Raw genomic sequence first — 16,201 nt, forward strand, 5'->3', positions numbered from 1 at the left:
TGGGAGCTGAAAATCAGAGACTTTAGAAGCTCAGTGTGTTTGTCTTATAAACTGATTGCAGTCAATAAGTAAGTTCTCAGAGGAAAAAAAAAATTGTGCCAGTTTTGCCTGTTTCTGGGTATCATCTGTGATGACTGCCTACCCTTCTGGAAGCTACTGAAACTTTCCGTCTTTTATTTGGGCATCTTTTACCCAGTGCAGCGGAGAGATTCTGCACACGGGAAATCCGTAGTTCCCGAGCGCATGGCGTGCATTTGTGGGCGAAGCCACAGAGCAGGCAAATAGGGCGAATGTGCTGCCAGGCTAAGCAGCAAATGCTCCCCGCTCCCAACGCAGGCACCTGGCAAGTCTCTGCCAGCCCAGCAGTTGTCAGCTGGGTGGGATGTGTTGGAGTGAGCTGGTCTGTGTCTTGCCAAGTTGTCTTCTTCTGAGTCTCGGCATTTTTTCTTGGGGTTTTCCCTCACTGGTATTTTTCTGCAGCTCCCTGAGTTACTAGTGTTGTCTTCAGAAATTAATGTCTGTTTGTCATTCTATTTTCCTTGCAAATCTTTGGCTTACCCACTATAGAGGTAACAGTGAAATCTATTAGTCCACAGTGAGTGGGAGGTCAAGCTGGGTGATCTGATGGCCTGTTCTGATGTCAGACTATGATTCCATGAAGTTGGCTGAAATCCTTTATTCATTTAAAACTGTTAGGTCAGACTGTCTGGAGGTGTGTAAAGAAGAAGAGGAGAAAAGAAACTGGTGAAATGAATGTTTGGAAGGCTTTTTCCTTGGTTGTACAGACAAGATTGTAGCGTTCCTCTTCAGAACAGTATTTTGGAATTAGAATTGAAATTCCACACCATCAGCCCTCAGAGCTCTGCTCATCATAATTTTAAATAAAACGGTTCCCTCAGGACTGGGCAAAACCTCTGAAAAGATTAATTTCAGTTGTGAAGTCTAATAATAGCAGTGTAAGATATGTCTAAAAAAAAGAAAACTGGAGCTCAATATGGCATAATGAGTTCTAGTAATGTAATATCTATTAAAGTATGTACTGGAAAACAAAGCTAAACACTTTTAAATTCTAAGTATGAACCGTGCAGTTAACTAGAACAATACATACAGGTTTACAGCTGTATGTATAAGTCTATATTATTGTTGGGCAAGTGACAGTATCCCTAGCTTGGTTGTTTAAGGAAGGACATGCAGATGCTAAATCTAAGTTCTTTTTATCCAAAGAGATTTTTTTTAAAGGGTGTTTGAGTTCATTTTGAATCGGGACATGACTTTGTAATGGCAGATCTACACTCTCACTCTTGTTCACTCTGCAGGTTTTACACTCTACGTCACCTCAAAAAACTGGCTGCTACAAGTGGATGTCAGAAATGTCAATAACATTGCTCTAGTTGCAACCAATTTATTTATAGCTTTTTTTCATAAATATTAACTGCAGTAGTTTCAGACACGCTTGCTTATCCTGGCAGTTAATGGCTTGTCCATAATGGCCACTTTGCATGAAGTCTCATTTAAGAGGAATGGGGCTTTTTATGGCATATAAAGGAATATAAATAAGTAAACATAGGGACAAGGGTCACTAAATATAGCTTCCTGGTTCCATTAACTTTTTAGGGAATTTTCTCTCGTTTTAAGCATCATACGTGTAGTGTCCACCATCTCTTTTTAGTCCCTTATGCATGTGAATTTCCAGTTCTTTAGACACTTTCACTGTTCTGCCGTCAGAGGAGAAGCGTTCATTCCTGCATGTAATTCAGATGTATACATGTGGGCATTCATCTTAGTCTGGATTTTTTTGGCAGAGTGAATTTTCTGCCAAGGAGCTGCGAGTTGGAAGCTTCTTGGCAGTGCAAATTTGTCTGCCATCAGGTCTGTGCTTCTGGGGCTAGACTGCTTCTTAATTACCTCATTTAAAGATAGCTTGGGTATCTCTGTCCCACACTGAAGTCTATCATGTAGATATCTCCAAATCACTGAAGTGTGCAAGGATTTTATTACTTTAGCCGTGTCCTCATTTGTATAGCCAGCTCTGTTGATTTCACCACTTTACTGGGGTTTGTATTTCTTTGCCATAAACATAATGTTTACTTGATCTGCCAGAATTTGCACATTTTTGATTGATAATTATTTTATGTCTTGTAATACAAGTACTGTTGGAAAGACAATCTTTTAATTTTTATGATTTTCATTTCTGGTTCTGAAGGTGATAGCATTCTAATTCTGGTTAGTAGTTGTTTGGTTGTTCAAATTCTCCAGTTTGAGGATTTAACAGATTGGTGGATATAGGTGACCATATGTCAGCATACAAGATGCTTGATATGTAAAACGTATCAAAAATTGTATTTTAACAAAACTCAGTTATTTGATGGGGATCACTTTGTAAATGTATACAACAAATATTATTAGGTCATGGTTCAACTAAATTTAAACTTAGCATACTTTCAGTGATGAATTTACTCTAGTTTTTTTTTTTTTAAATGTATAGCTTTGAGCTTTCAAGCAGTACTTGATTAATTTGTGCAAGGAATTAATTAATTCAGGCTCCACTGAAGAAATGAATTAGTTTTCATTCCTGTATTTTGGGGCTTGTTCCTTGGAAGTATTGGTTTTGAATACCTGGATGATGTTTATTAAATCATGGTCCTGCTACCAGAAAAATTGTGAAACTGAAATGGTACTTCAAGCCCCAACGCTGTTTGTAAAAACAGTTAATTTCTGCCTGCAGATCCATAGGTTTAGCAGTAACATATAGTGTTTTCATTTGATTATTTATTTAATTCTGTATTAAAGAATTAAAATATCATCAGAATAACACCTGATAACTAGCAAGATATAACCTCAGCTGAAAAGCAAATATATTAACAAATAGTCCATGTTTGCTGGGTGGAGAGAGGAGTGGAGCAGAGATGGAGAGATGGAGGGAAGAAAACAAACTCCTAAGATGAACTGAAATATTCTCAGAAGCCAGCTGAGCATTTGGTCTTCTCTATGAAAGGGAAAAGTCTAAACCCAGTGGCTTAATTTTTTTGGAGGTGACAGATCCCCAATACATTATAACTTTACTTAGGAAACTGTTGCATCACAGGCCAAATGGGAAGATGCTTTTCTGACTCTTCAACAAGAGAATGGTAACCTGATGCAAATAGAAAATACTATGACAGCTGTAAATCACAGCTTTGTAAGTAAGCCGAAGGCAGCAATAGTCTCAGTGGGGATAGTGATTCCATTTTTTGGAAGTAAAATAAGGCTTGTAAAAAAATGTTTAATTTATCTTCAAGTTATTCACAAAGCTTCATAGACTGGTGAAGTGGTGAAGAAGTGGAGAGCACAATACTCCCCTCTGTTGAATATCCTTTTTAAAATGTCATTAGTTTCTTCAAATAAATCATTAAACTTTTATTTGGTTAATGCTGAGCTTGTTACTGGACTGTAAATCTGCTGATAAGACTATTTCAGTTTCAGGTTAAAAGTCAACATACATTCAAATATAGAGGAACTCTAATTGTCACTAATACAAAAGACAAAGGAAGATGCTAGGTCAAGTTTCCTCTAATAAGCTGGCGAGTTCACAGTTTCCATGCCAATGTGCCTTTTCCACAAGGCAAAAAAATATGACCTGGCTGCTGCTGCTGCTGCTGCTGCTGCTGTAGTGCTTTATAGAAACACATTATAGATAGCTGTACATTGATTGTTTGGACAGATAAGAGGTGGAAGATAGTGTGCAACAGCATAAAACCCCCAAATGTATGGGTAGTGGTGTCATGTTCCAAACTAATAGCTTCATTTTTCGCCATCATTTAACCACGCAAAGAAGAACTGGAATTTGTGGGCTGTAAGGAGGAACTGAGCATTCAAAACACACTAACTTGATAATTAAAATAAACTGCCCTATACAATGCTTAATTTAATGTTTAAATCCTAATTCACATTTCTTAAATTAGAGGGTCAGATTAAACAATTCCATTAGAGGGCAGTAGTACATGTAGGTACAATGACTCATGTACTAAATATTTAGTTTACAGTCAGCTTCCTTATCACTGTGAGCTGTGTTCTGTATAATTTTTGCATTATTAGTGAAAGGAAGAGAAAAATGAAGCTAATGTAATTTAACATATTAAAATAATGCAGGAACATTTTGTAATATACAAGTACCATAATGCACATCCTGTCATATATTAAAAAACCCAAATGAATATGGCAGAAACGATGCAAAATATATATAGCAGCTTTCAACACTGTGATATTCCAGCTAAAATATCAGCTCTAAAATGGTTAGTCTTTGTGTTCTTTCTGAATTATACAATTTTTATATTGTATAACTTTATTTCTGGGAAGGTTATTGGGGTTTTTTTTGTTTTAAATCTTACTTTTGAAAGTCTGTTTTTCTTTATTTTATTAGCTTCAATGCTTAAGTCCATGTGCAGACTTTGTAGATTTCCAGGCAAGGGATTGCAGAAATGTGCATGCTTATTCAGGCACTTTTTAATGATTAAGCATTGGTAGTGTATTGTGATTTGGCAATGATTTCTGCAAAAGATTTAGGTTTTGTGTGAGTTGTATCTTCTGAGACATTTGATAATGAAATGTAAGCCATGAAAGCCTAAATGTTTAGGTTCTGTTTGTATTCATACTCCGACATTTTAATTGCTTTAATAGCTTTAAGCAGATGTACCTGGCTAATATGGCCAGTTCAATTCATACCAGTTTAATACTTTACTCTGTTGTATATGTCTAATCCAAGCAATACTGCAAACATACCATTTCTTTTTCCATTTTCAGTTGTGTTACTTGATACGACAGCTGCCCTCGGAGAACTAGGATGGAAAACATTTCCTTTAAATGGGGTAAGTCACTCACCATTTTGGTTTTATTGTCTTGATTTTGGCATTCTGCCACTGTGGAAGTGAATGGCTATTATACCTGGGTGGATATTCTTACAATATAGACTTGTCAGAAGGATTTTAGCCGTTCTCAGGACTGGAGCAGCCTGTGTCGTAAGTAGGAATAACAGACATGAGAATGACATGAGTACACATTATTAGGCCCTTCTCTTGCTTTTCTGAGTGTTAAGAATTTATCTTACTTTAAATCTGATTCTAACTGTAACACATCATAAGGTTCCATATTAAAAATTCCTATGCTGGAGGAATGTGTTATGACTACATTTTTTGTGAAATAAAAGGAAAAATCAATTTTTATTTTATAACTTGAAACACTAATAATTTAAGTGAGGATTAATATAGACTTTACCATTTTGCCAGATGCTATCAGGTTAGCTAAATCAGAAAAATGTTATAAATATGTTAATGTCATTAAACCAGGCTAAACAGAGAAAATATTTAAATAGTTGGGGTTTTTTTTCCTGCACTGACCCTTCTAGATTAAAGTTCGCTATTCTGGTTTAATGTCTTACACGGGTTCACTGTACTGTTAGTACAGATTGCTTGGAGGCACTTGACATTGCATATAGGGCCACAGAGTGTTAGAGGTGTCTGGTATACTTGGAGATGGTGTGGCCAGGTGAGCGTGGCAAAGAGGAGCATTTTTACTCTTTGAAGTTCAACCATCAGTGCTTTGCCAGTGGCTACGCTTCCAAAGCCTGTCTTCTCTTTCCACCCAGCTAATGCACGTAGCAGAATATCAGAGGCATTTGTAGTTTAACTTTTTAATTAAGATACAGTATACTGGAGCATTTAACACCTATTGTATCAGCTTCTAGTTCTGATGTCACTGTACATATTGTATATCACTTATTATTATATTAGCTGGCATTATCTCTTAATTCTTGTGTATGAGGCATATAATTACTTGCTTCTCTGAAATGAGCTCAGAAAATACTGTTTTTCTCAGTGAAAAATCTTGTTTCATTTTTAGTTATTTTATTTCTTGTGATCTGTTCCAGAAGGAAATAGAAAGTGTCTATCCTCAGCACCTTAATAATCCATTTTTATAAAATGCCTTCTGTGTCTCTGCCCTGAGGGTTTTCAAGCAATGTGACATTTCTTAATCTCAGCCTATTTTCAACTTTATGGAATACTCTTTTTCAAGGTTTTCCAGTTCTTTATACCCCTTGGCATAATTTCAGTCTGTAACAGATACTTCTGTGTTTTACATTTCGTATGCAATCTCGTGCAATCTGAGTTATAATTCTGAAAGTTTTATTTCCTTCAAAAATCCTAGACAAAGCAAATACTGTCATATACCATGATGAGAAAATACAGCAAGGAATTTTTTGCTCTAGCTTTGTGATGAGCTCCATTGAATTGAACAGGGAGGCTGGTATTTGAAAAGCACACAAGATGTAATTTCAGTTATTCTGTAAATACTTAAAAGCTTTAGTTACTCCAATAACAATAACCATAATATACAAGCACAAAAAAACCTGCACTCAAAGTTGATTTAAAACATAGCTATTACAGCATATCTATTTTGCTTGGTCATACATACCTTTAAAATGAGTTTTGCAGCATATTGAAGTTTTCAGGTATCTTAGGAGCTTTGCAATGCTTTAAGAATTGGCAGCACTTACTAGAATACAAGGAGTTTACATTTGAGTCAGTACTTGGGATTAACTTGTTAGAGAATTTCCCAAATAAGTACAATTTGGGTTTTAAAAAAAGTAGCTAGAGTAAGTATGTGGGAGAAAAGTGGTTTGTAGCATGAGGAAAACATACAAAATAAGTCTTCCTGGGACATAAAGTAGGCAGAAAAGGCAGGAGTGAAAACTGTGAGAGGAACTGGATAAACTAAGTATGGAGAGGTAGTTAAGAGAAGTGTGCATGTACTGTTAACTCAGGAAGAAAATATGTCTAAACTGTTGATGAATTAATCTAAGCTGTAAATGGGATAAAGATTCACGTGCACTACAACAAAGAAGTTTTTGAACAAACTTTTTGGAAAGTTGTACAGGTGAGAATACATGATTTGGGGAAGCATGATCCATTTAAGAGAGAGACTTAAGATATTGGGCACACACAGCAGGAGATGACTGGATATGCTGACAAACAGGGTCCTCCATTTCTCACAGTGGAATGAAGGAAAATGCCTTAGGTCAGCACTCCAGGAAAGGCTGCTGTGAGCAGTAGGACCTACTGGCAATGCTGCACCTCTGAAGTGGTGCAGAAAGAAGGAACAAACAAAAACCGAAAATAAATAGTGGAGACAAATAACTTATATGAAATGAGAGTTATTTCTCTCACTGAGAGTTACGCAGAACTGCTGATTAAAATCGATGTTTGCTGATTTTTCAGAGTTAGTGTCGTTCTGACAAACTTCATTAAAATATACCAGATGTACATTTTGGTTTAGATATTTGATCATACTGAAAAATCTCATAAAGCTATTAAAATATGAAAAGTTACATTACTTTGGCTTATAAAATACTAAAGACACTAAAGTTAAAAACTGAACTGGAATGTATTTCTAAGCTGTTTCTATTTAAATTATTCTGGGATCCTGTACCTTACACAAAGGTAAGAAGAAAATTGAGCTTACAAGTGCTCATGTAATTAACAGAATATGACATTTGTATGCTTCTTCATGTCACTTTTGTATGCAACCTCTGAAACAAAAGGCCAATGTTCATGTTAATTACTACTTGATTCTTATTAAAATGTAAGGCAAAATAGTGCTTTTGGGGTTGGCTAATAACTCCTATTATACTTACTGATTTAGTAAAGAACAGTAAAACCGTTGTATTTCTAAATCCTGCACAAACATCAGAGATGTTGTTTTATGCCCACAGTGCTGTCTAATCTGAGTTACTTATCTGTCCTAATATAATTCAGAATATGGCATAATTATTGATGTGATTGAGATTATCACTGCAGAAATAAGAACCTATTTTGTCCCATGATGGGCACATCAACATTTTCCCTTTCTCTGGAGGAGAGTGACAGGTTTTGGTTCGTCTGTGCTTTTGATAGAGATTTTTGTTCAGATACTGTGTAAATCTTACATGTTACTTTAATCAAACTCCCCCCCCCCCAAAAAAAAAAAGTGTGTATGTGGTGTCTACATATGTAAGAAAAATGTCATTGACATATGGTTACTACTCTGATGAACATTTTTGAGGTTAGGAGGATGGGACGATAGGTTTTCTTGAGACTGTGACATTAACAGAAGTCAATAATTTACTGGCATCCTCAAGTCACAAAGAATGTTTCCATTAAATTAAACACAACTGAAATATTAATGCTTGGGATTTGGGTAATATTGAGTATGCCTCAGAGATTTTAAACTAACAGGCCAGGGTGAAGTAGGAGAAAAAATTAGGAGGTATTCTTTTGGAATTTGCAGAACCTTAACCTTCACCTCCCAGACTTTTTATTTATAGTAGATTTGTAACGTAATGTTTGCAAGCTTTCAGCAGTTTTGGTAACCTCTAGAGGTACCTACCCAAGCAAGTAAAGATAACAACACAGTAGTTTTGTATGTGGCATTTGTATGCAATCCCGTCATTTAGCTGCAAAGATGAGTCATGCACAACTGTGTTATCCATTTCTTGGTAATATAATATGTGATTTTATTTTTTTGTTTTCTTCCCAGTTATTGGTACAACCTTCCTGAAACATGAGAATACAATAGTTTTTCTTTCAAATGTGTTTTCTTTATTTGCTTGTCGGATTTTTTCCTTGTATTTTGAAGGTAATAAATCAAGTGCTTAGAGCTACAAAAATGCAGCGTAAAACATTAATATCTGTGAGGTCAATAGAATCAGCTTTTGTTGATTGAGTTCCAATTTAGCTTCTCGGTGATGGGCTGTCTAAAATTTCTACTTTAATAATGGACACATCTGATACTTCCTCTGTTCTTTGGGCTATAGTTCAAAATGACTGATTGATTTATGAAAAAGCATGTGCTGTGGAATGAAAGTAGATATTTACTGAACAAACTGTCACTCCATAACCTTGAAAATACAGAATAAGTTTTTTTGGACTGGTGCAAAAAATGGGAAGGAACCCCTTCATAAGTTTCAAAAGAGGATGTGAATGTGAGCTAGTGGGCAGGCTAGTTGAGTTCATGTGAACCATTATCCAGGGTTCCAGCTGAAGCTGGTTCGCTGACCTTGGAGACGGTTATTTTTCTCAGGTTTTCTCACTACAGCCTGTGGTGCTGTGACTGTTAGAAGGGCATTTTTTTTCTAGAGGATTAAGCACTGTTTAAGTGGTTAATAAGGTTTTGAAAATTAGGGAGGAAAAAAACAGAAAGCCTAACTGAAATGTAGTGGTCCACAACCTTCACTTACCCATTAGCAGTAATACTAGTAAAATAATGTACCTTGGGCAACTCCAGTTGTTGGGTTTTTTCCTTCTGACTTCAATGTAACTTTTTTTTTAATTATTATTTATTTCCCATTGCATTAAGAAATGTAACACAATTTTGTGAGCAAAGTTTGCTCATGAGCTGTGGTTTGGAGACGGTTGTGATAAGGGCCTGCGTATTCCTGATAAACTTCTACCATAAGTACTACTATAGCAATGCCTTGTTTTGCATAAGCTGAATCTACTTTGCAACGGTTAATTTGGAATAAAATGCTCTTATTTGAAGAAGAAAATTAATCATGAAAAAATATTCTGCTTCTAACATTAATCTAAATTTTAACTTGTGTGTAGCCACTTCATAAACTCCAAAAATATTTTAAAATTAGTGTAATAGAAGGGCAAGGTGACTCATAACACAAGGCTGTGAGAAATTATTTACATGTGGAAGAGGCTTGTACGAGCTACCTTGACTTGTCATGGTAGGCAGAATGTATAGCCTCAGCAGTAAAGAAGTCCTCTAAATTATTTGACAACTGTGTGAGTGATGAAACTATTTTAATCCCAGTTCCTGCAGTTATTTGAACAGCTTCCTTGTCAATTGGTAATTTTCCTATTGATTTATCCACAGAAGTAATTCTGCTTTAAATATCTTCTTTCTTTGGGGGACCTTTTAAGATTTTGTTTAACTCTCACTAATATACAGTTGTAGGGGTTTTTTTCTGTTATGAATTTGTTGAGACGGAATTTGTCAAAGTACTGATTTTTTTTTTCCCCTACCCTCTCTCTTAAAATAATTGTTTTACAGTATATGCATCAGTCAACAGTTCACTTTTTAGCTCCTTAGCTAATTAGAAGACATTTCTATAGTTTATGGTAACATATTTTTGAATGGCTTAGTACTGTTTGTCACCAGTACTCACTTAGTGATTTTTTTTATTTTGTAATCTGAGATGATACTGAGGTTTTGCAGTGCCAACCTGCAAACATTTCTTTCAGTGTAGCTGCATCCATCTTCACCTTCATTTTTAAGTGATATCTCTGAAGGTGATTTGGCCAATATGTCTTGGAACATTCTTATACACTACTTAGGATTTTTAACTATTAATTTTCTTAAGTGGATTGATTATTTTTTAGAATTCTCCTAATCTCCTTTGAAGTCACATAAAAACAAAACACTTCTAAAGAAAGAGAGAGCAGCTTAGGCCCATTCCTTTATTAAAACCATCAATAAACAAAGCAATTGGCAAAAAAAGTAGCACTCTCCAATACAAAGTCATTGGATGCATAAACAGTAGAAAACAGTGTAAGAAGTTAGCTAAGAAAGTTGACTTAAAGAAAAGAACAAAGAAAGGAAGGCAGTATGACTTTACTGTGTGAAACAATAATACAAGTGTCAGGTTCAGCTTCAGGCACAACACACAAAACATAGTAAGAAGGAGTATGAGGTGGGGAAATGATAAATAAGAGAACAGAGCAAATAATGTGAAAGTGATAAAAGCAAGTTAAGCAAGTAAAACATAAGTATCTGAGATATAAGACTAAGATGTGCAGAGTGAAATCACTAATACACAAACAGAAAGTAAGGTTAGTGCATTAAACGTGGTCAGGTAGCAGTACGGCATCATAAGAAAAAGATAGGGAGCGTATGGTAGATAGGGTGATAGTCGGTGTCCACACTTTAGTTCTGCATTTCACATTGTCTTGTTGTCTACGATCAGAGAACTACGTTTTACAAAAGGTAACAACAAATAAATAGTACAGATTATAGTGTGAAAGAAATGCAAATTCTCCTAACTGTAGTTCCCAGTTATTTGGATTTGTCTATGAAATAGAAACCAGCTAAGTTATGTGTATTTGTAAACATATAAATTTGCATATCCACATGGCTACTACAATATTGATTTTATGGATGACTGTGATTTGAACATTCCATGTAGCAGTGTGAATTGCAATATCATCGGTACTTATAATCTTCATTTTTAATACTGTAACTATTTGAACTCAATAAATTCTTTATGACCAGAAGGAACAATTCATCAGATCGCCCTTACATCAGAGGCTGTAAGATTTCAAGCCTCGCCATTGCGTTTACTCAGTAACAAGTATTTCACTGAAGTATATTTTTTTAAAAGACATCAAGAAACCATAATTTGCCTTGGTAATTTGTTCCATTAATTAATTAGATTGCTCTTTAAAAAAGGGTTCCTACTGTCAGATTCTTCCTTCTCAGCCTCATACTATATCTAAATTGATGAAGTCCTTCGTTGCTCCTCCTCCTACTTCTCCGAAGTTCAAATCATTGTGTGGCTCTTCTTTTTTGAAAATATGGACACAAGTATGTAGTATTTACAGTCAATTTCATTATTTTCTACAGTTACAAATCATCATGCCACTTTTCTTTACTGTTCTCCTGTTTAAACATCAAAGAGATCTCACTAGGCTTTCTCACTACAGTAACAATATTCACAGCTCATGTTTGGTTGATTCTCACTGTAACTCATAATAGTCTCCTAGAACTGCAGTTTTATACCACATAGTAATCTATCCATTAGGTAAAAGAGGTATTCCCGCTCCTGGATATGTAAATATACATCATCCTCCAGTGAGTGTTCCTAAACAAAATATTTATATCATCCTGTGTGACTCTTGTATTCTAAGTATTTACCAAACAACTTATCTTTGAAAAGTCTGATTAGAAAAAACCTTGTGTTTCCTTTTTGATAGCTAATATATGATATTTATGATGCTGTATGACTATATGATATATGATAATACTTCCTAGTCTCTGTAATCTGTGCTTAAATATTGTAAACTACTTTTAATCATGCATCATGTGATACCCAATCTAATGGCTGAAAAAGGTCACAGCATGTTACGTTCTCTAAACCATCTCTATAAACATTGCTTAAGGTCAGGCTTTGTGGGGTGAATAAGATACTCTAGGGCATTTAAAACCAGAATTAAGAAATCTTAATTTCTTAGTTCCTAGTCTGCTCTGTGGTTGGAGAACTGTGACTCTGTGACCAAGGCATCATAGTTCAAAGTCATCCTCTGCTTCTTTAATGACATATTGTGATGGGTTTGCCCCAGCCAGCAGCTAAGGCTCCATCCAGTTGCTTGCTCATTCCCACCCAGCGGGATGGGGGAGAGATTGGAAGGGCAAAAACTTGTGTGTCAAGATAAAGACAGTTTAGTAAGGGGGGGGGAGGGGGAAGTGGTGCAAAGGCAATCACTCACCATCTCCCACAAGCAGACTGATGCCCAGCCAGTCTCCAAGCAATGGCTAATTTGGAGGAACTTCCCCCCAGTTTTGTCTTTATTGCTGAGCATGACATTATATGGGATGGAATAACCCTTTGGTCAGTCTGTGTCAGCTGTCCCAGCTGTGTCCCGTTCCCACCTCTTGCCCACCCTTAGCCTACTCCTTGAGAGGGCAAAGTGAGAAACAGAGGTGGCCTTGATGCTGTGCAAGCACTTTTCAGCAACAGCTAAAACACTGGTGTGTTATCAGCACTGTTTTGGTAACACAGCACCATATGGACAACTATGAAGAAAATTAACTCTATCCCAGCCAGACCCAGAAAGCATGTTTAAAATTAAAGTTGTGTGAAAGTCAACAGGAAAAAATGTCAATACCACAAAAAAGACTCATATCTGAAGGTGTTTCACTTTTATTCCAAGCAAATAGCTCTGAATGGTCTGTGGAACAGAGGATTGCAGCCATGTGGATAGGTGTTGCAGAAGTAGCAAGAAGCAAAGTTTTAACTAAGAACTGAGGATGTTTTTGAGAAAAAAACGCTCCAAATGTCTAAATTCTTCCCTCTATTACAGCAGTTCAACTGCAATAAAGATACATAGTTACATCTATGAAAGCTCACCAGCAGGTTTCAGAGGCATTGCAGCGGCTGTGGTTTTAATAACAAGTTTAATGGAAGGTAGGGATCTAGCTGTCAGAGCATTTAACAGGGATGAAGGAAAAAGAAGGAAGCTAATCAGATTTTCACACAGTATGGGAAATTTACGGAGCTGACATTAAGAAAAATATTTGAAATCACATATTTGAGCTGTAATTTGGACATAAATCAGACACCGCGCTCTGCAAATGCCGGATTTAGAATCCCTTTTGATGGTCAAGACGTTGTATACGGAAAAAGGTAAGTTGAGGGATATTTTTGGAGATTAATTTTCATCTGCAGGGATTAAACAATTAGGTATATCCAAGATCTAGTTAAATGTCTAGGAAAGCTTTTCTAGAGGAATTGCTGTTGCTCCTATGAGATGATCTGCCCATGGGAGTCAAGTTTCCATCTTTCTTTTAGGAGCATCTCTTAGAACATAAAAGGTTTTCCTGGAAACTGAATGTCCCTGGGACTGCCAATGTCTGAGTAATTTGGTGCATGCCCAAGTTTTTGTTTTCACCTGTATATCCTGTTAAAATGGCAAAAATCTTAATTTGTCTGCATATGTAACCCGAAAACCCTGGCCACAGACTTAGCTGTGACTGTGCTGGGAATTTGAGTATCTGTTGGATAGATGCAGGGTTACCAGAGCATGTTCCATCTGAAATGGTTAAATGGTTAAATTCACAAAATGTGCCAGGCGTTGTGAAGAACAGATATTATTTGTCAACCTCTTTTTTTTTTTTTTTTTGTACGTACATTTGGGCAGTGTCCTGATTATTTTTCATTTGGTTCTGTGTGAAACATCTAATTACAGATTCCACAGAGGATAGCTATTGGCAAAATACACCGTTGTGTTCTTATTTGGATATCGCAAACACAAATGTTTTGTGTTTTTGTAATAGCTTAAAAAGCCCATTTGTGCTTGCCGCTGTGCAGTCACAGATCTAAAGCATTCATAGCCTAAACAATGAGATATAATTTGCTGTAAATTAAAAAAAAAAACAAACCAAAAACACTTGTAGGAAAGCAGATATAATGAAGGAGGATTATAAACATATTTGAATGGTTCAGTACAGAACAGCTATATACTTAAATAGTAATCTGTAATAGTAAAGCAATAGAAGTAGTCTCTAAACTGCTCAACCAGAAGCAATTTGTTGTATTTTTAATGTATTATGTAGTAAGTCTGAACTTTATGATAGTAATGTTGCATATACTTTTTGCATTATTTTTCCAGTCCCGTTTAATTTAGGTGGTGGTGTATACAAATATATTCCTAGTAAAGGCAAAATTTCCTGTATATAGCTGGAACTATGGGCCATCTGCGATGCAGAAGCATTTTTCTTACTGGTTTTCTAGTAGGATGACCTCTTACTAGGATGTCAAGCTAGGAGCTGGTCATCTCCATTTCATCCTCCATAACTATTCAAATATTTAACATAAAACATACCAAGGGGGGTAAAATCCATGTTGAAGCCACATGGCTGAAATTCAAGTGTATCAACTCAATAATGAAACAATATGACCCTTAATGAGTTGGGCTTTTTCTTGCCCAAGATCAAACTTCCCCGACTCCCTCCTCACACCAAATACTCTGCTTTCTGGCTTGACTGTATGCTTTCATGACCATTAAGAACTCTGTTGTTTTTTTGCTTGGGTTTTTTTTTTGAAATGACTTTTGAGTAGCATCAGGAACATAATAAAGAAAAAGGAAACAAAGCAGGCAGTCTTGTAATCCTTGATGCAGAAAGTGCTATTTAAAATATCAACATTTTTTTCCTTAAAAAGGTTTGTTTATGCTTTGGTTAGAACCAGTTCATGCACTCAATGCCCAGAAACTGCCAAACAGCAAATGTAAAACTATTTACGTCATTTTATTAGGATACTGATTTAATGTATCTTGTGTAACACATATCCTTTAATTATAATGCATAAAGAAAATTGATTTTCAGTGTATGTTGTATATTATATAGCAAAAGAGGGCACAGAGTGGCAGTAGCAGTATTTATATTTTCTGTAATGTTTCTCATTGTAGGTATGAGAAACACTATAAGTAATGGAGCACAGTAAACATTTAACTTTTTCAGTCGTTCAGCCCCACAAAATGTATGCTAAATCCTGTATCGCTTTTTCAAAAATATGTTGGTTGGAAGTTAAAATAAATCAGAATACCATACATGGGTTGCACATCTATGTACCTAGCGCATGAAAAATAGCTTTTAAGTCTTTGTAGGTTTCACATTTGTATCTTGCATTCAGAAGTCTACAATATCTTGGTTTGCCAAAAAGGGCAGTAGAAAAAGTATAATTTAGTGAAAATTAACACATTCTTGTCTTTTTTCTGTACAGAGAGAATCATATTTTGAGAAGGAAACATACTGGGTTGAGGGAGGAAGAATGATTCATTTAAATTGCGTGGGGTATATTTTCAGCAGTGTTGAATTACAGAATCTTTATGGTTTCTGCCAACAGGTAGATACTCTGAAATTCAAAAAACTCACTCATATCCATTCCCAATTAAATATAGTACTGTTCTAATTCAGCATTCACTGTGCACACACATGGAGCTATGAAGAACGCCGAATTGAATATTGCCTTCATTACAAAATCATGGAAAAGAAAGGACAAAAGGAAAGTGGAAGAAAAGCAATATTTATGGAAATACCAGGTGCATACTGAACATCTCTTTATCTGAACCATTGTATTTTTAAAGACTAAGAACCACTATACCGAACTCATGGGAAATACCCCTTGGAATTCCTGTGTGCTTAGGAAATGGTCTCATAAATGCTGAAGTACTTGATAAATAGAATCATAGAATCATTAAGGTTGGAAAAGACCTCTAAGATGATCGAGTCCAACCGTCGACCCAACACCACCATGCCCACTAAACCATGTCCCTAAGCACCTCATCTACACGTCTTGTAAATACTTCCAGGGATGGGGACTCAACCACTTCCCTGGGGAGCCTGGTCCAATGTTTAACCACTCTTTCAGTAAAGACATTTTTCCTCACATCCAATCTAAACCTCCCCT

At 36.0% G+C, this 16,201-nt stretch overlaps 1 protein-coding gene across 1 annotated transcript in view; it reads left to right on the plus strand.

Moving 5' to 3' along the window:
- Positions 1-243: 243 nt before the first annotated feature.
- Positions 244-16,201, plus strand: part of EPHA6 (EPH receptor A6) — a 493,783-nt gene continuing 477,825 nt past the window's right edge. The window contains exons 1-2 of the mRNA XM_009323940.1: positions 244-277; positions 4,780-4,844. Of these exons, the coding sequence (XP_009322215.1) occupies positions 244-277; positions 4,780-4,844 (99 nt within the window). The remainder of the gene's footprint in view (positions 278-4,779; positions 4,845-16,201) is intronic.

Source organism: Pygoscelis adeliae, unplaced genomic scaffold, assembly GCF_000699105.1.
Source record: "Pygoscelis adeliae isolate BGI_AS28 unplaced genomic scaffold, ASM69910v1 Scaffold124, whole genome shotgun sequence".
NCBI classification, from domain to species: Eukaryota; Metazoa; Chordata; class Aves; order Sphenisciformes; family Spheniscidae; genus Pygoscelis; species Pygoscelis adeliae.